Genomic DNA, 19,374 nt, shown 5'->3' with positions numbered 1-19,374 from the left:
CACGTAACCTACATTATTTATAACTGACACGACACATGAACAATAAACGATTCCGGGAAATTTCCCCTCGTCTTGAATACTGAAGTCATTTGCATAAAAAAGTCACTGCACGTTTTTAATTTTCTGGTTGCTCAGCTTATTCTGTTTGGAGGAGACGTCTTGCAGAAATGGCATCTTCGTCAGGTAACGGTGAGAGCAGACTTGTTTCTTACTCGATCGTTAACTCGAACAAAGAGCAGCAGGTTGAGAAACGGCGAAGCGTGTAGAGATAAGTAACCTGTTGGGAATCATACACAAAGAAACGGGTTCATTTTGAACCACAGTTACGTACTGAAATGAAAGTAGAGGCGCTATTGTTTCATATTTCGTTTTGAAAGTGATTCTTCTGAGAACAGGTAACAGGGGAAACGGTAGTTACTGGCTTTTCGGGTTTTTTGCAACGAAATTTTAGCATTCTCGTAACAGATACATTGACTGTGACAAATCAAATATTCATGATTTGATCTGCATGCTTACCCAACACTTAAATGATATGCATTCTCACCCTAATCAAAAAAGAAAAGAAGGTGCAGTATTCTAATCAATTAAATTCATTTACGGGCGATTTGAGCTCCTGAAACACAACAAGTAAACTTTGACGTGATCTTGGAGGGTGTAAGATTCCGTTAGTTTCACATGTTCTAGCCCTTAGTACAGCCTTTCGAGTCAAGAAGCTCTTACACTAACTTTAAGATCAATTTGCTATCTACTCTTTACTTTAACTCAGCTTTGAATTTGTCAAATAAAAGTTCTAAGAACAGCGGATGTCTGCTGACCTAAGGAAATCAGTGGGACTGAAGTCTGTCGCGTCACGGTAATTCCCCCAAATGTACCAGTTCAGTTAAACATCCGGTTTCTTTTCCAAATCTAGGTACTCATCATGAGAAGTCTTACCTTGCAACCATAGGGATAGACTTTGGCACAACCTTCAGTGGGTTTGCTTTCTCATTCAACAAAGACGAAGGGAAAGATGCGATTTTTTTGAACCGGGATTGGGTCAATTATCAGGGCCATCGAACCAGCAAGACCCCAACATGTCTGCTTCTTAAACCAGACTTGTCATTTGACTCGTTTGGGTACACAGCGATGGAGAGATACTCCGGTTTAAAAAGCATGTATGAAGAAAAAGAATTCTTCTTTTTCCAGCATTTTAAGATGGAGTTGCACAACGAAGAGGTAGGTAAAAGTCAGCTTGTTGACATTTTTTAATATTATAGGGTCTCAAGTAACAGATGCCTTCAAGTGTCACAATTCTTGCATTTATCTATCTGTTTACTCAGGCCCCATTTACATGGTCTCGGGTACCCGATACAACCCTCCCCACGAGACAAATCTACGAAGCGTTTATATAAAATTTGACGTTTGCTATCCCTTGTTCGGCCAAGCCAGATTATATATTGGAAAGGGTGGCGTACGACAGGAAAATAATAGCCGTAATACGCACGGGCTCTGGATATAGCGTGCGCGCACATTTTCTGTTCGAGTTATCTCGTCTTTGGTGGGCGCAACAAGGTGTTTGCATGAGAAAAAGTTGTACTGCCTGCCAGGATTACCCTACCTGTCGAGGTGAGACAACTCACCCTCGCCCCCCGCCCCCTCGAGTTATCTCGCCTGCCCGAGACTAATTCACAACCTCATGTAAACGGGCGCCTGAATTTGGTAAAGAAATAAGCGAAAAGTTAGCTCGCCCAGGGTAACTCGGGGGTAGGGTTGTCTCGGGTACCCGTTACCTCATAAATGGGGTCTTTCAGTGTGTGGTTTGAGTAAGTATCAGTGGATTGCGTAGTATCACATATCATGTATGGTTCGAATTGAAACATTTTAAAGAAAACTGTAAATTAACACAAACAAGTTCGAGTAACTTAACCATGTCTTTTCTATAAAAGAGAAAATTGGATGTTCATATGCAGAGCTGATTGAGACGATTTAAATGAAAACGCTGCTTTTTAAATTACTAAGATGCAGCAAATTTAATATAGATGATATGAAATACCTCCTCATTTGGAGTGTCTACTAAATTATTCTCAATATCTTTCACGATAAAACAGACCATTGACCTGCAAGCTACCATCCCTGACGCCAGATATAAACGCGTACAAGCAAAGAAAGTGTTTGCCCATGCCATACGGTTTCTGGGAGATGAGGCGATTAATTTCATTCGCCAAGAAACTGGAGATCAGAGTTTCAAGGTTGAAGATGTTTTGTGGGTTCTGACTGTACCAGCCATATGGAGTCCAAGAGCAAAACAGTTCATGAGAGAAGCAGCTTATGAGGTACCCCGCTCACTGGAGTGGTTCAGTTTCAGTACATCACTGCCATTCATACCTCTGTGGAAGTTTGCTAACATGAATATCTGTTTCCTCATTTCGTTTTGCTTTTGTTCGTTTATTTTTCTTTTCTGAATTAAACTGTTAATTAAATTGATTGTTGGAGCGAATATATATATAAAAAGAAAAAACCAACCAAAACATACAGAAACAAAACAAAATGAAACGAAACAAAACAAAACGCATAGCCATTTCCTTCATTTTAAATCGCTCCTTTTCCATTTTTACATATGAATGGTAATTATGTTTTTTCCAGGCTGGTATCGTCTGTCGTGATCATCCAGAGCAGTTGGTTATCGCTTTAGAACCTGAAGCGGCCGCGATATTCTGCACTGAGAGAAAAATGGACGCGATACTGTCAGAGAAACTTGATGTGTCAGTGGATGGACTTTTGTCCCAACTGAATGCACAGTACATGGTTGTCGACATTGGAGGTAATGTGCATAAGAATCATGAGCTAAATAATACCTTTTAACAGTTGATTAAAGTTTGGATAAATCATTTTGGTTGTTCATTTTGGTTTCAATATCTTCAGGATCTTAATTAAACTAAACATTTCCTTAGCTCCTGTTTTCCCAGTTTCTTAACAGAAACTTAATTTAATCTAAGAACGATTGTAGAATAAAGAAAGAGAAAACGATAAATAAACAACAACATGAGCTACAACAACAACAAGAACTATAACAGCAACAATAGCTGACCCAATAGCCACAGAAACTGCAACAAGAATAAAACGGTAATTTGATTTTTAAAATAAAAGAGATGAACATACTCGTTCATTTCGTAGCACTGTCAGTTACCCTGCACTTTTTCGTCATCCGTAATATGATTCCAATTGATATATTTTTATTTCCCCTTTTTTTGTAACAACTGTGCTCCCAGGAGGTACTCTTGACGTCACCGTCCACGAAAAGCAAGATGACGGTAGAATTAGGGAAATCCACAAGGTTACAGGTGGGCCCTATGGCGGAAACAAGGTGAATCATCAGTTCGAAGGTCTTCTAGATGAGCTATTTGGTGCCGAAAAACTTTATGAGTACCGCAAGCTATTTCCCATTGACTGGCTTCACTTAAAAAATGATTTCGAGGAGAAGAAACGCGGCGTTCGTTCTCAACAAAAAAAGGAAACCCGAATTCGTCTGCCGTATAGCTTTGTTTCGACCATTAATAAATTTTTGCCTCATTCTCTGGCCCGTTACGGCGAGGGTGAAATTCAACTGCAAAGGAACGAATATCTCTGCCTCAGCCCAAGCGTGATGATAAAACAGTTTGAACCTGTTTTGGAAGCAATGAAAGATCATTTGGATGTCTTACTGAGCAAACCAGAGCTTTCAAAAGTAAAAGTAATGCTACTTGTTGGAGGATTTGCAGAATCTCCTATTCTTCAGCAGAAAATAATGGAAAAGTTCAACCGTAGATGCCGTGTGATTGTACCACGTGACGCAGCTAAAGCAGTGGTTCAGGGCGCCGTGATGTTTGGTCAGCTTCCCGATAGAATTTCCCAAAGGGTTATGTCCACAACATATGGCTGTGCCTGCTGCCGAGATTTTATTCAAGGTATCCATCCAAATGAAAAGAAATTCATAGCTGATGGCGTAGAAAAGTGCCGTGACTTATTCGCTTGTTTCGTTAAGGAAGATGAACAGGTCAAACTTGGTCAAAGAATCCGGCAAGTCTTTCACCCAGTGTACGCTAACCAGACAGAGGTACTCTTTGGATTTTACACCTCAAGCAACGCCGACGCACATTTCGTTACCGAACCAGGCTTGACTAAGATTGGAAACCTGGTTGTTCATTCTCCCGTTACCCGTGGTGGTCGTGACAGAGATATCGAGGTCAGCTTATACTTCGGTGGTACCGAAATTACAGCCACAGCTTTAGATGTTTCAAGTGGGAATGTAACACAAACAACTCTTGACTTTTTCCCTAAGTCTTAAAGGTGCGAAAATTAACATGTCCTGTCATGGACTATATAATTTTTATGGACTTACTCGGCAAAAAGTTATCAGCTTGTGACACATTCTGTCTTTTAGTGTGTAACATCGCTTTCAAATTGAAGTAGCCACTGTTTATCAAACCAAACAAAGATGTGAAAAAAAAAACAAAAAAACAAAAAAACGAACAAACAAATAGTACTTTAAAGCAAGAGATTATGAACTGTTAATAAGCCTTGGCGGTTGAAAAAGCCTTAAAAAGTCAAATCACAAAGAAAGGAATCAAAACAAAAACTGAGAAATTGTAAATGGAACAATCGAAACACACAAACAAAAAACAAAGAGTTAAAAGGTCTCTAGCTGGCTGCAAAGCCATAGTATATGGAGGCGTAAAAATACTTTTTGTCTTAGAATTTAAATTACAACGTTGTATGTGCTACTTTTATAAAGTTCCATTTAGACACAATTAAATTGGTTAAAAAATAAAATAACAGTTTAATAAACTGAGGGTTGTCATTATAGTTTCGATGAGCCCTCTACATGTACGTAGCATCCCCACCATTCTATTTTTAGTGCTTCATCGGATTTGATTATTATAATTGTTCATACATGAAGTTTGTTTCTGTTAAGGATCATTGTTTTCTCGTTGCCGTCTCTTGCATTTCTCTCTAATATTCTCGTGTCGATCTTTTGCTGTTGTTTGGTTCCTTTTCATTTGACAACTTTCTTAAAAACAATATCTTATGGGATTGAAATCAGTTAACGCTGAATAGATCTTAAAAACATTAGTTAATTTTTTTGAAAAAAATTGAACAAGGATCAAAAGCAGCTAATCAACTACGACAAGTTTGGGTCAAGAAAGTCTTTTTCTTTCATGATATTTGGGTTTTCCGCGCTTTTGATTTCCCGCAAATGACGGCTAAAACAGCAGCAGCGTCCATGGATAGTCTGAGACCAAATCTGAACGAGCTGTTCTCCATTCTGATGAAATGAGATAAAACTAGGGCTGGTTAGGGGTTCCATCGCAGGGCAAGAGGCCATCTCGGTTTCAGGTCTGGACCAACAATAAACCACGAATTGTGCCTAATATTTTGATGTGAATAGGTTACTTCATTGGCCCCAGTCGAGATCAACTGAGTAGGAAAAAGGGGGAATTGCATCAAGATAAGCCAAAAATGAACTACAGATTTCTGAACATAAACTCTTTCCTGCCTCGTAGCTACCTAAATACATTACTAAGAAGGTCTAAGGAGAAATATTAAGTAATAAGCACATCTCACTTATTATGAAACATTTGTTGTTGAAGACCCTCGTCTACATTTAGAAAACGTCCCTTAAGTTCGTGTGAATGATGATGGTACAAACTCCGGATGGTCCGTTTTCATGTTATCAAAATAAAAATTTGGAATAAATGTTTTATATTTCATTTTCGTTACACGTTGACAATAAGTTACTTCGAGATATAAAACATGTTTTCCAAATGAGCCTTATTACTATCGTTGATCCAAAAACTAACTTCACGACGGTTTTTATAATTTTTCAGAGCATTGACCTTTCCCTTATTATGGAAATATCTTTGAAACCATATGCTGGAGGTGCTGCGAAAGATAGCCTTTTTCTTTCACATCGATTGATAGTGGTATTGCGCACTTCCTGTCTGCTGCAAAACCTTGACGTATATCACATGACATTCCTCAACACTTCCGGTAATTCTAGGAAGTCAAGGTTTCAGGCAGACAAACAGATCCACGCAGCGAAATTGTATGAAGCGATATTACGAAATGTTGCTGATAATTCTTAAAATACTGTAGTTTCATTCTACAGAAATGGAAGCGTACTTTGGGCTAGCGACCACAACGGAGAGAGTCCAACCTTATGAATTGCAAGATTTAAGGTATCAAGTGAATCTCTGCGGTCTCTATGCGATCTCGAGCTGAAGGCAGCGTTGTTGACGTGATCGAGAGGACTATTTTGCTTTTTAGTTTGTATTCAGAATCTCTGGAGCGTGTAAACTAATCAGTCTACCAAATTAGGGACGTCGATGTTTGCTAGAAAGTCACTGTTTTTCTTCAGGGCAAAGGTAGAGAGTTCTCAATAGGTTTTTCGGGATCCGAGATTGAGATTACTTTAAAGGCCGGGATCCGGGAATTAGAGTAAGAAGGCAGCGAGATGCGAGATTGTTGTTATGAACGTGACACAGGAATTGGCGATTTTGAGGGGTGGGAATTGGGAAAGAATCAATCGAATGAACCGAGATCTAGGAAATTCATTGACGAGAATTAATATGAAAACTGATCTATGCTTTTCACTTCAATGCCACATAAATATTGCACAGCTTCTTACGGTGGCCCATAAGTACGGTGGCCCATAGGGGACATGACTCATTTTTTTTATCGCGCGATAAATGATAGATTATCGCGCGATAAATGGAAATTATCGCGCGATAATTTCCATTTATCGCGTGATAGATTATCATTTATCGCGCGATAATCTATCTTCTCGATCACTACTAGTCCATTTTACAGGTGCGTGCCTGGTTGCCAAGCCTTGGGTGTGAGTGAGGCTATGGGTGACCTACAAATACATGCTAACTAGATACTCCATCACAACAAAGCTACCTTCTGAGCCTTACTCCGGATCAAAGGCTTGGCAAAATGGCCTATTGACATTTCTTAGCATGCAACTGTTTAGGTACTTTTAGTGCTAGTGATAATTTGTTTTCAAAAGTGTACTAGCTGATACAATTAATTCCTTCGGGAACAAACATGTTAAATCCTAGCTACTAGTGCACAAGAGGAATGATGGGACTCCTGCTATGAGCACTTAGGTCTACAAAACCTGTAGACCTTAGCAATTCTTTGTATTTCAATTTGAGCCTGATGAGGTTTTGCCAGCATGGGCATGACTTGGTAACTCTCTTTTTGCAGATTCTCTTGTCATTTTGTCATAATGATAAAAATAGCATAAGTCTGGCCAAATGCTATTTCAAAAAATGGCCAGACTGTGTGAAAACTATGGTAGCATATTTTTTAAATAAGCTAAAGAAACTTGATTGATAGCAAACTCAATCAAAATCTTAGGTAAGTGATGAAAATGTTAGTAGCAACTGGAAAGGATGGCTGGTGCCAGAAAGAATCTTTCTTTAAAAAGTATCCTTATTAAAACTTAATTACTCCTTCCTATGCCCTTTGATTTGTGCATTTTAGAGACTTACACCTCATTCATTAAAATATGTCACAGCTTTTAATGGTTTTCCTTTTCCTAGTAAACCAGATTTAGAGAAAGAGATACAACAGCTACAGCAGAGGTAATTTGTTGGTGTTTCCTATTTACCCTGAAAATGGATAAACTATTGGGCCAGGCCATTTCTTAATTCTACGCTATTAAAATAAAGTAAAATTCATTTGGTTGGTACTTTGCATAATAGCTATAGAAAAGCCAACTCTTGCCTCTCACCCCCCAATTCCTTGTTACTTGGTGTTTACAACAAAAAGTCAGTATAATACTGTTTTGTCGCACATATGTCGAATTTGTCACATATATTTGGCATATATGTATGTTATGCTCTATATGTAAAAGCTATCTATGTCCACATATAAGAAACATGTGTAGAGTAACTGCACATGGGTTCCAAAGACCTACATCTGACATATGTGTTACATATATGTTACACACATGTGACATATATGTCACATATATATGTACCAGATACATGTAGAAAATATGTGGTTTTGGTAAGGGTAGTTGCTTGATTTATTTCCATTTCTTTTATTTTTTTTGTTAGGGGAGGGGGGAGAGGGGTGGGGACTTTGCAGTCTCTTATTGGAGTTAAATGACAAGATTTCTGCTCATTATGTGTGTGGAGGGCTGTGAACTATAATACTAAGGGGAGGTGTGCCAACTACTTTTACCACCTATTGCACTTGATATTTTATATTTGGGGTGTCCTCAAACTTTTGAGCTGCCGTCAGTGAGAATTGTAAGATATTACTGTTGGTTTTCATATGTACTGTTTACAATTGTAATATCTTGATTGTTATAAACTGCAACATTAGAATATGTAATGGCAGCCTTTAAAAAGTGGAAGAAAAATGGCAAAAATGATTAATTGGCAAAAAAATGAAAGCTTAAGTCTACCTACCCCAGTATATATTTCAAATTAGCATCATACAGTAGCTACATATATAAGTACTAGCCTCCACTTGGCACAAACTGTGGTCAAATAGATGACCTTACTTACCTTATACTTTTGGTAGATCGAAAAGTTAATCGAAGTCAGTCTCACAGAATTGACTTTGTATACTGGCATGGCGACCAGTTTATTGTTTGGTACACCAGTATGACTACATGAGGTCATATGAGAACGCTCTTGTAAACGACGAGTTTTAAAACTAGCGATACCCGCATGTTGAAACCGCTAAGAGTCACGGACAAATATGCCCAAATATTTCGTGCCAACTAAAGGCTATTGCTTATGTACTCCTCAGTATCAGCTGGGACATATCGGTAGTTGACCCACTCAGACCAATCGAGTGCCAGTGAAGATATTTTAAGCCTTTATCCAAAGACTGGTTTTACAAGCAGAAATAATGGGGTGATCCCTTTAATTCCTCTTGTTTAGCAGAATTATTAATAACTTCCCCTATATGTATAAAAATTTTAATTTTTCCAATTAAAGGCACGAAAGAGAGTTAGCGAAGAAGAACGAAGAGGTAAAACACTTCGCCGAAAGGTAAGAAATGTTATGAACAAACATACCAGTAATGAGCCAAAAACAAAAAAAAAAAAACAAAAGTAAACAGCAGAGAGCAAACAATAAACAACAAACAACAAAAAGGAGCAAGAATCGTTTAACCACAAGTAAAAACAACAAATGTCTAACGAGAAACAACAACATAAGAGCAAACTACAAACGAAATAATTTCGTTGAAACACTGTCCGATCACAAATTAACTGAGCACTGGTGCGGTTGCAACAAATTATATCCAATACGTCATAGCATCATGAAAAGAAAGAAATCCTTATTAAAGAAAAGCAGTCACCATCAGTAACGTGAAGAAACAGACAATTATGTTGTTATTATTATTATGAAATAAAAAATAGCAGAGGTAAATGATATGAATTGTCTAAAACTCGCTGAACAAATAAAAGCATCTATACGTTTTCTTAGTGTTCATATCCCACTAACTGTGTGTTAGTGTATAGGTGTGTGATATGAAAGGAAAACCCAAATAATGAACAAACCTTTGACTTGTATGGCAGCACTTTTCATTGCTGCTTTCTTTTTTAGACTCAACGCGTCGGAAAAAAAAGTAGCTTCGAAAGAAGAGTTCTGCAAAAGGTGCGTGAGACCTTGAAAATAAAGTGGATGCCGAAGTTTCTTGGAAATTTCGATGTCTCCTTAATATTTTTCCATCCCTGCTTGTTTGCCAAAAGACTGTTCTTCCTTATCAACGTTTCCTTCATTCATCCCTTTTTTTGTTTGTTTACACATTCTTCTAATTCGGCATTAAACGTCAATGGAAAAAGGGAATTTTAGATCTGAGGCTAAGCTGAAAATGCACTATCGATCTTTCCAAAATCTTATTGAAAGTATTAAGCACACTTGTGGTAAAGTTGTGCTTAGTTTGTGAATTATGAAAATATCGTTCCATCTTATTATTTTCCGTTTTTACGTAAAAAAAGTATCTTTATTTTAAGAGTTTTTAGAGATTTTTAAGAGATTTTAAGAGGATTTTTAACTCCTTTAGATTAAAAGAAGACTAAAAAAACAACAGTTTAATTACACAATGCTGAGGTAATATTTAGAGGGCGCACTCACGGCGACATTTAATCGCAGAAAAGCATATTTCATCGTTGTCCCTGATGCCTAACGTATGTTACATAACAAGCTATTTTTTTCCCTTGAACCTTGTAGAAAGTATTGTTGGTCGTGAGGTCGTGAGGCTTTAATGTCTGTGAGGAGTTATTTATATTTTATTATTTTGTTTATAGATTGAACTATGAGATGGAAAAAATGAACAATAAATTCAAAAAAGAAATAAAAGCGAAAGAGAATCAGTTAAATGACAGTCGCAAAAGGTAAGGCCTGGATTTATACGAAATACAGTGTGAAAATAAGGAAATTGTGTCACGATGACGATGACGGTGTACTCTGAAGTAACTTCCTGAGGTTCAGAAAACACGAATGAATAAGGCACCATTGGATTAGTTTTGATTCTAATTGGCTGAGAGGGTGGAGAGGATTTTCTAGAGCAATAATAGAGCATGGTATAACGATATCAGTACGATCGCGGATTACCTTCGACACTCAATTAAAAATAACTTCATTGTCTATGATGGGTAATTATTATACAATCTCTTACGTCATACCTAAAGACAATAGATTTTTTTAATGTGGAAGTGACGTCATACTTACAGACGATAGCCTTACGTGCTCAAGAATATGCATAATAAAACAATTGTTGGATCGGTTTTCAAATGATAGCGATAATTATCAAGGCCTCAGTTTGTTATCCGCCTCACCCTTCGGCTTCGGCAGATAACACACAACTTTGGCCTTGGTAATTATCGCCATTACGCTGAACCTCATGCAATAATTGTTAAATGTTAGTGCAATTTATGCTACTTCTTGTTCGATGGTGGAATGTTTCTACAGTAGTTTTAAACCGTTGGCTTGAAGGTTCTGCGCTTTGTCTTGTCTTGATAACGTTGCGTTAGTATTTTTGATTTCCCACGAGCATTACAAAAAAAAAAAAAGTTCAGTTGTTTCTTTAGGGAATTTTCGAGACGTCGCGAATTTTTCCAGATGGGAGATGCCTATTTTAGTTATTGCACGGCAATTAAACTCAAGAGCTGTCTAAAGAGTTACCAAAGCCTGTTTTTCATATTGATTATTTATGATAGTCACGAGGCAGAAAAGCAGCAGATGGTTAAAAGATTTACCAGAGATATTACGACAAGAGATCAAAAGCTAAATGAAGTTGAAGAGAGGTAAGATCAATGAGGCCTGAATTTAAGTGCTTCTCCTGCATCAGGGTAGTTTTTTGAATGATAGCCTTAGGTGTGTCTAGCTGTGCTAAAAAACAGAGACGGTAGGTTCCTACAGCATATTATATGTTTCTGAGATGGAGACATGAAACACGTATTAACCTGAAGGTAAGAGAGCAAGGAAGACGCGTAGGCGAGAGTTATGACCCAGCTTCTCCAATGTGCTTAGATTAACCATCGCGAGAACCCGAACACGCGCAGATACATACATAATGTCTCCTCATCTTGACACAGTTTCTATCTAGCTTGTCCATGTAACTGACCAAGTACATAGGCAGTTCAATTTCGAAAAAATTTCTAAGAGCCTGTTCGGACACATGCATCACAGTTTCACTTCTAAAGAGGTTAAGAATAGAATTGGAAAAAAGAAGATTTTTTTCATGAATTTCGCATCCGTGACAGGCAAACTGAAACATCAAGTGTTTCAGAACATCAAACATGCATGGCACTAAGTCTTCTGGCTACAGAAGCACGCTTTGAGATAAATCAAGGTTGTTACGAGATTCTGTACTTCCTTTCTGTGAGGTTGAAAAAAGAAAAGAAGTCAACAAAGGAATGGAAAGAAACGTCAGAATACTACTCTAAGAGGTGAATTGGTTTATTTATTTAAACGAAACTTTCGATACCGTTGATCATAACACACTACTTAGGGGCGTATCCAGCTCTTTGACTTGTTGGAATTGTCAGTGATCTGAAGGCTGTTCTTGGTGCTTTTTCTTAAAACATCTCGAGAGTACGTATGTCGTAAAGAGAGTCAACTTTTCGTTGTAACTTTTGTATGGCTCATAATATCAAAGTCAGGCGGGGTAGAAACTGAAAGTTCGGACCTACGGGGTCAGAGGCTGGCTACGCCCCTGTACTTGATAATCTTTAGCCGATCTCATCTCGTTTACAAGGAGCAGTGTAGAGCAAAAACAAATCAGGTTGGCTCATTCATTTCCGAGAAAACTGCCACCTGCTCATATAAGATTTATCACAATGAGCTGTGCCGGGAACACTGCTCTTTCCTTTATACATTATGATATTCATGATTACTGTGGTTCCATCGATCTGACATACTCTCCTTTTGTCTTTTCGTCGATGGCATCAATATATTTAACAGCAAAAGAAGACTTCTTTAAGAATCGCCTCAAACTGAGGAATGAGATCCTATCCTTTGAAAGAAATCTCAGCACTATGCTGGATGAAATTTAAAACGAAGAAAATTCCCATATCAACATATCACAAATCGTAAAAGTGTTTTAAAAGAAAGTAATAAACAACACTATGTCCGAAGGAGCTAGTAATAATGATCCCTAATTGGTACTTAAGTAGCGATCCTCATGTACTTACGATTACATGTACATATACATGTATCCATGTATTGTCACCATCATTTCCTAGGCACTTCATAAACTTTGACTGGCCCGCCTAGATTTACTCGCCTATTTGTGGGCCAGTCTAATGTAACAATGTGCAATATGTAATGGGTAACACAAATAATTATAAGGTTTGATTGTTGTAAATGATTCCTTTCCCAGCTTCCACAATTACACCAATATGTGGGATGCAGAAGAACAGCGCTTAAATACTGAGTTAGTATCCAGAGTTGTTTATATTACTGTTTTATTAGGTTAGTTTGATTGTTTATTCATGTAATCTTTTTTCGGAAGAACAACGTATTTGGCGTTGCCCCAAATCAATAAGTAATTTTAAACAATTTTTTTCCATGTCAGCTTTAGCAAGGTCAGTTATTATTGTTATTTTCTAGGGTTGTTACGAGTCTGTCCTAAATTCACGCATATTCTCGATGTGTTGGACATTTTTATTTCACTTTTTGGCCATTGTATTCAAGGACTTGCTTGATTTCAAAATGTACCCATGTTTTAGATTCAAATTACGGTTGTCGAAAAAAGATGAGGAGTTACAGGTTCTCCGGGAACAATTAAGAGACATGACAGCAAGGTACTTGACCTAAAATGTTATTGTTTTTAGCAAATAGAAGTGTGAATATACCGCAGCCTGTCAATTTTTGTTATCATTATCATTTTTTTTAATTTTAGGTAATTTTTGACTTTGTGGTGACTTTATCCTCTCGAAGGAGTATCCGTAAGGCCGAGCATATCAATCCTGCAAGCGAGTTGCTATTTAAGAAATAGCACAAAAGGCAAACCTGAAAAGACTTAGGTATTAGCTGGGCGCTACTGCATTAATAAATAGTATTAGCAACAGTTTGCTCGTCATCATCCGCATGTCAAAATAATTGATGATTTATAAATATAAAGAAATCTCACTCACTTGAAGAGGCCTAACATTTGTTCAGTCTTGTTTTTCTTGAGTAAAAGAAAAATGTATTTAGTGTTTGCTATAGTCAAATCCTTGTCATTTTGTATGTAGTTCCATGCTTTTACGAGATGGGATATTTATGGTCCAAATTTTAATTGTCGTTACTGCTTATAGATTAGCTTTAAGTTTTGAAAAGCGACTGAAGCAAGATCAGCGACGAGTTCAAAATGTTGTGGAATCAAACACACCCAGTGATATAGAAAAAGACTTCCAGGAATTTTTCGATGGGGAGAGGCTTGACGCTTATGATGACATCGAGTTCGTGTTGAGCCCTTCCGGAGAAAACGACGTGAAAATTTATTATCCAAGACTGGCTTGCTTGATATTTGAGGTAATCATCATAGTAGCAAGTAATTAAAAGTTCAAAATTAACTTAACATGACATCAGAACCAGAAAAGCCAGCTCGAGGGAAAAAAAGCTGAGGAGTTCTCACCGCTCCTACTTTAATTTGTAAGTGATCTGCTTAAGTCATAATCAGCAGAAACATAAAGTAAACCTCATGAACTTGTTTTGTCATGACCAAAGGAACGGACGTCATCGCCATTTTCTTGTCAATCCGTTGAAGGTTGTCTTGTCTAGTGAACGATGTTTGCGCATCCAATGCTCCTACATGTTGGATAAGGCTCTTAAGAGCTCCGAACAGTTCTGAGATTCATCCGTTACCATCCGCAGTGGAGATAACAACATTCGGCCATTTTGCAAATGCGTGCTTTTTCAATATTCACAATACATTGCGCACTCACAAAGTAAAGCCAAGAATGTTAAGACATCCATAACAGACTATTAAATTTTCTGATGGCAGGTTTTGCGATAATTTTGCGTAGTTTTGGAAACCACGCAAACTTCCGATCACAACCTGAACAACAACATGTAATAAGCGCTATTGATCAGCACATGTAAATACGCGCTATATAAATTGGTAAAATTATTATAATTATGAAACATTACTTTTGTAGATCGCTTACGAGCAGGTTAAGGAGGCAAGGGATGCTTCTTGTGATTTGTTCCAAAACATTACTGGCCAACTAATCAAGGAAGCTCCAAGAATGTGCCAGGAAATGTGCCACGCAAGAAAGGTGAGGATGTACATACCTAAAAGGTCTTCGCGATACTCGTTGAGAGGGTGTGCATGTTTGTGTACACTGTTATCATTGAATTGCATTGCGATTTGAGCAGACGTAATTCCGTTTCTTCTTCTACGTCATGGTCTTATTATTTGTTATTCCTTTTATCATCTTCATAATAATTGTCTTCAAAGTAATTATCTTCATTACAATTATTATTGATTTTTACCATTTTTTTCGTTTAGTACGTCTTTTCCTTCCAGTGGATTCGTAGCTGAATAACTAAGATTGAATCTCTTGATGTGTACAAGGAATTCAAAGATCGTTGATAAAAAATTAATAACGTAACAAATAAATGAAAAACAAAGAAGAAGTTGTCCTATACATTGAGTCTCTGTTCCCTAAGTATGGACTTAGGCCGAGTAATATTTCAATTGCTTTCATAATATGTTTTTCAATTCGAGAAGAGTGGTGCTTCTGCTCAATTACAAGAAACATTCAATCTTTTACCGGGAAGAAAAAACAAAGGAACATCAACAGATGTACTTGATGGAATGATGCTTTCCTTGAAAGAAAATTCGCACTTGAGTGACCTTAAGTGCTTCGAAGAGGTATGTGATAAATAGAGAATAAAACGTGGGCGCGCGTAGATAGGGAATTTATTTGCGAGTGTTTAACTCGATAGCGAACGAGTGGAGGTATCGCTTTGAGAACGGAAACATAAAAACAATATAAACGCAATAGGCCTTTGCTGACAAAGAAAGTCGACTTAAAAATGAACAAAAAAGTTGTAAACGAGCGGTAAGGCTCGAAAAGAAAGAAATGCGTTGAAACGTTTCAAAAATAAACACTGGACTTAACTTTCAATTCACAAAATTATCAGTCTGATTTTTTTCTTACCGAAAAAGGAATTTTTTTCAGGAACACGACCAAAATCGGCCCGTGGCAAACCTTCCAGTAGTAGATTCTTCTCCCTCGTAACTTTCCGTTGTTCTTTTCGTATTTTGGTTTTCTTCCGCTCAGTTCTAGGAAATTTGAGACGTCACTGTCTCTAGGCAAAACGAGTTTTTAAGTGTTTTCAGCAGGACTAATCCGAGAAAAGCTCGTTAAACGACCTTGGATTGAGAACGGTGAACGCTTTGCTGTTGACAGAGTGCCACTTGACAGAGTGGCGCGAAAGGCGAATCTTGAAATTGGAATATCACGATTATAAAAATTTATATTTTATAACAGTTCTCGTGGTGTTGTTATTATAAAAGTTGAGGAAGAGAGAAATGCCTTACATGTAGATGTGGCATCATGGTGGAAGTATTGGCGGAGAGCTCTTTCTTAGATTACTGTCAATATTCACTTGATTAATATGTTCATTCGTTATTTTATTTTAGTTTTGAATGTCTTCATGATGATTACGTCACCCTATTTGTTGTTTTGTCTTCTCAAATCCCCCTTAGGATGTCAAAGAGAGTGTGAGGGAACAATGGAAAAAACTTGCGTCTAAAACGGAAAGATCATTCTTACCCACGCCTTCAGAAGATGTGTTGACACGACTTGGAGACTACATAAAGGCATGCATCAGGCTAACATGGAGAATAGTTACACAAGTTCCACCAATGCAGTTGGAGTATAAGGCTGTGCAATTTGACAACAATTTGCATAAACTGGCGAGATTCCAACAACGTGTAGAATACTTTCGTGGCGCAGTTCAGCTTTCTGGGAAGGTTATTGCCTGTTACTTATGGCCTGCTCTTTTGGAAGCGGGTGGTCGAATTATTTTTCCCGCAGAGGTTATGTGTGAGCGTGATCCTGATGATTATGTGGTGATTTCCAAACCATTGACACCCTGACCCAGATAGATAAAATTCTCCACAAAATCTTTGAGAATGAGGTCACAAGTTACGACAGAAACAATACGGATATTAAATATCAACGACATTTAAACATTGCAAAAGGATACATATAATTCAATTCATTTTAGATTATTCCAAGACTGAATGATACCTTTTACTTAGCCGGTTGAGGTTCAAAGCTGCCCCCTACTTAGAAAATATCAGCAGTAAGGATTTGAGAACATTATCTTTCTTTTTCACAAATGAATTGATCTTTCATGGTTTTTAATTTTAACGCTGTTAAAGCAAATATCTATTCAAAGATTTACCTGCAAATAAAGCCAAAAGCGGCTTCATTACTTTATCGGAATTATGCAGTAAATGTGTTTCATAGTAAAGAGAGTCAGTCATTTCGTTTCGCAGTTTGGTTTTCGTCACATAGCTGTTGTTACCCAATAGTTGTGAAATAAAAGAGGAATGCAATTAGACTTAATTTTCCGTGTAAACAGAATATTCTAATTTTATGACACTTGACCGTGGGTTGATACTGGGAATTTCCCTTCTTGTTTGGATTTCTCGGTAAACACACTCCAAGTCGATCTTCGATGCATTTTATTTTTTATTTTATTTTATTTTATTTAGCTTCGCCAACCGGCAGGGACACCGTAACAGCTTGCGCTGATTACTGCGGGCCCAATAAACCCACCCATCCCACCCCATGAGAGGACATCCATCACACAGTAACGTCTCCCTGCAGGAGACGGGACCTCCATTTGTTCGTCCCTATCCGAGAAGACTAGAATATCTAACCATTTGTTGATGTTAGGAAAGGCAGCAAATTCTTCTCAATTATTTTAAGACCCTGAGTTTTGGTCCGGCCGGAGCTCGAACCCTCGACCTCCCGCACAACAGTCCAGCGCTCTATCCCGGCATTGAGCTAACCGGGAGGCGGCATTGAATGGCGAGATATCTTTCATAGTGAAGGGAGTAGGTTACTGGTTTCGCTGTCAGTTTTGGGTCACATGGCTCTCGTTGCCCGATAGTTGCGAAATTAAAGAGGAATTTAATCAGACTTTATTTTCCGTGTAAACAGGATGTCGTAATTTCATGACCTTTGATCGTCAGTTTCGATACGTTGATCCCGGAATTTCCCTTCCTGTATGGGTTTCTCGGAAAATACACTCCAAGTCGATCGTCGATGTAATGAATGGCGAGATATCTTATCACTGAACTTCTGTACTGGAAAAGACAGGCAAAACCTTAGAGAATGGCTTTAGAAGGTAACGATGTTGATAATACTAGAATTTTCAAATGCTTAAATTCAGAAAGATGAAATCACTGACTCATTTATCCGTTTATCATTCCGCGTAAAAGCCACATGTCCACCACAATCTTTAACAATGATTATTTTCACGTTATCAGGCCTCTTACACTCAAGGGTGGTCAGAAAAAAGGTGCACTCGGTCACTTACTGAATTAACCTTCACACGAGTTAGAAATTTCGTTTAAAATATGCTTCTAAATCAAAACTGTGTCGCAAATCTAGTTCCGATAGATTAATGCAAACCGACCTTCAGTTAATGTTTTCATGGTCAACTTCGCTATTCCTTTCAATGATTTGCCTCCCTTATGAGGTGTAAAATGAGTTGAATAAGGTTCAGTGTGTTATCTTTAAGTCAAATGCTCTGAATCATTCTAGTTTGCGATGTATTTACTAAATTCCACTTGCGAGATGAAATCATACGAATTCCGAGAAAAGCAAACAGTGGTTCGCATTGAACTTAATGACAAGTGTCACGAAAGTGTACGTAACATTTTTTTCAAAGAACCTTCTTCAACCATAGATTTGTTCTGGGTATGAAAACAAAGTGAGCCTGGGCTTTCGGAAAAGAAAAACTTACAGTCTTCCTTAGGGGCAGATAAAAAGTGTATATCAAAGGTGTAAAATGTCGAAATGAATGAAAGGGCTGAAGTCAGTTGCCTCCACCGATTAGTTCTTTGTTTGTTTGGGGGAAGTATGTCTAGTTTTTGTGCCATGCAGTTTTCTTACGTCGAAGCATAACTACATAAACCTCACTGCGAGTTGTGGGAAAGGAGAGAATCCAGAAATGAATTAGTTTTGCTACCCAAGGTTGTATGTATACAAAGCTTGGACATTATTGACACCTACAGTGGAGTCGAGTTTCACGACTTACATTAACCGATTAGACAAGTAACGCTGCAGAGATACTTCTCAACATGCGATCGGTTTCGAATAAAATTTACTAGCCTTGCATTCTTCCTAATGTGTAAATTCAGTATAACCGCATCAAAGAAACATCGTCGGTTCTCTTTTTTCGGTGGTCGTTTTTCTTGGAAGACCTTGGAAGAAAAAAAAGTCAGACGTGCAAGACGAGTTTTCTACGAAACACACTTTGGAATCGACGATGATCGGTCTCTTTGAGGATCGACGATGACTCGCTCTCTTTGAGACAAAGCGAACGAGTTAATTGATCATCGTCGAGCTCAGAATTGTTTGAGGGGATCACGTTTTTTTTCTGTTCGGAATAAAGTCCTACAAAATTAAATCATTTGTGTATCCTGATACCTTTGGTGAATTGCAACGTCGATAAAATCTTTCCGCCCTCCAAGCCGGGAGCCTGTTCGCAGGCTAACTAGTTCTCACGAGATAACAAAGCAGCCATATGTGAATTCAAACTACGAAACTACCGACAAAACTGTGACGGCCGATTTAACAACAAACTACGATGTTGAGACGAACACTCAATTGCTAAAAAAATCAAGAATGTTCGTGAACACAACTTCGAA

General features: G+C 37.9%; 3 protein-coding genes across 8 annotated transcripts in view; all 3 read left to right on the top strand.

Annotated features, from left to right (window-relative positions):
• Positions 1-25: 25 nt before the first annotated feature.
• Positions 26-4,914, top strand: LOC111339509 (heat shock 70 kDa protein 12A-like). Of its 3 annotated transcripts, none has more exons than XM_022946183.2 (5): positions 26-183; positions 911-1,215; positions 2,088-2,312; positions 2,623-2,800; positions 3,249-4,914. In XM_022946183.2, the coding sequence occupies exons 1-5, from the start codon at positions 168-170 to the stop codon at positions 4,301-4,303; spliced, it is 1,779 nt and encodes a 592-aa protein (XP_022801918.2). In that variant the 5' UTR covers positions 26-167; the 3' UTR covers positions 4,304-4,914. The 3 variants fall into 3 exon arrangements, with proteins under 3 accessions (XP_022801918.2, XP_022801917.2, XP_088616039.1); XM_022946182.2 differs by having other exon boundaries at positions 26-189; XM_088759913.1 differs by lacking the exon at positions 26-183 and adding an exon at positions 196-395.
• Positions 4,915-6,006: 1,092 nt separating this feature from the next.
• Positions 6,007-17,059, top strand: LOC111339505 (uncharacterized). 4 transcript variants are annotated; one of them, XM_088759914.1, is made up of 13 exons: positions 6,007-6,194; positions 7,566-7,607; positions 8,979-9,032; positions 9,591-9,641; positions 10,295-10,381; positions 11,207-11,293; positions 11,876-11,938; positions 12,871-12,924; positions 13,220-13,294; positions 13,790-14,006; positions 14,633-14,752; positions 15,205-15,351; positions 16,192-17,059. In XM_088759914.1, exons 1-13 carry the CDS (start codon positions 6,127-6,129, stop codon positions 16,582-16,584), a joined length of 1,458 nt encoding a protein of 485 aa, XP_088616040.1. In that variant the 5' UTR covers positions 6,007-6,126; the 3' UTR covers positions 16,585-17,059. The 4 variants fall into 4 exon arrangements, with proteins under 4 accessions (XP_088616040.1, XP_088616042.1, XP_088616041.1 ...); XM_088759915.1 differs by having other exon boundaries at positions 6,008-6,194; positions 15,208-15,351; XM_088759916.1 differs by lacking the exon at positions 11,207-11,293.
• A 630-nt stretch (positions 17,060-17,689) lies between these two features.
• The window catches only part of LOC111339504 (heat shock 70 kDa protein 12A), a 12,439-nt gene continuing 10,754 nt past the window's right edge, over positions 17,690-19,374 (top strand). Inside the window, exon 1 of the mRNA XM_022946175.2 lies at positions 17,690-17,846. Within this exon, the coding sequence (XP_022801910.1) occupies positions 17,834-17,846 (13 nt within the window). The 5' untranslated portion in view covers positions 17,690-17,833. The remainder of the gene's footprint in view (positions 17,847-19,374) is intronic.

This window comes from Stylophora pistillata, chromosome 5, assembly GCF_964205215.1.
Source record: "Stylophora pistillata chromosome 5, jaStyPist1.2, whole genome shotgun sequence".
In the NCBI taxonomy this organism is placed as follows: domain Eukaryota; kingdom Metazoa; phylum Cnidaria; class Anthozoa; order Scleractinia; family Pocilloporidae; genus Stylophora; species Stylophora pistillata.
Note: the sequence above shows the minus strand (reverse complement) of the source record. Positions and strands in the feature narration are given on the sequence as shown.

Coding starts and splice junctions, on each gene's coding strand:
- LOC111339509 (XM_022946182.2), top strand. CDS start 168: ATGGCATCTTCGTCAGGTAACG. Junction 190..910: donor GGCATCTTCGTCAGGTAACG/GTGAGAGCAGAC, acceptor TTCCAAATCTAG/GTACTCATCATGAGAAGTCT. Junction 2,801..3,248: donor CATGGTTGTCGACATTGGAG/GTAATGTGCATA, acceptor CTGTGCTCCCAG/GAGGTACTCTTGACGTCACC.
- LOC111339505 (XM_088759914.1), top strand. CDS start 6,127: ATGGAAGCGTACTTTGGGCTAGCGACCACAACGGAGAGAGTCCAACCT. Junction 6,195..7,565: donor TATGAATTGCAAGATTTAAG/GTATCAAGTGAA, acceptor TCCTTTTCCTAG/TAAACCAGATTTAGAGAAAG. Junction 12,925..13,219: donor GAACAGCGCTTAAATACTGA/GTTAGTATCCAG, acceptor CCCATGTTTTAG/ATTCAAATTACGGTTGTCGA.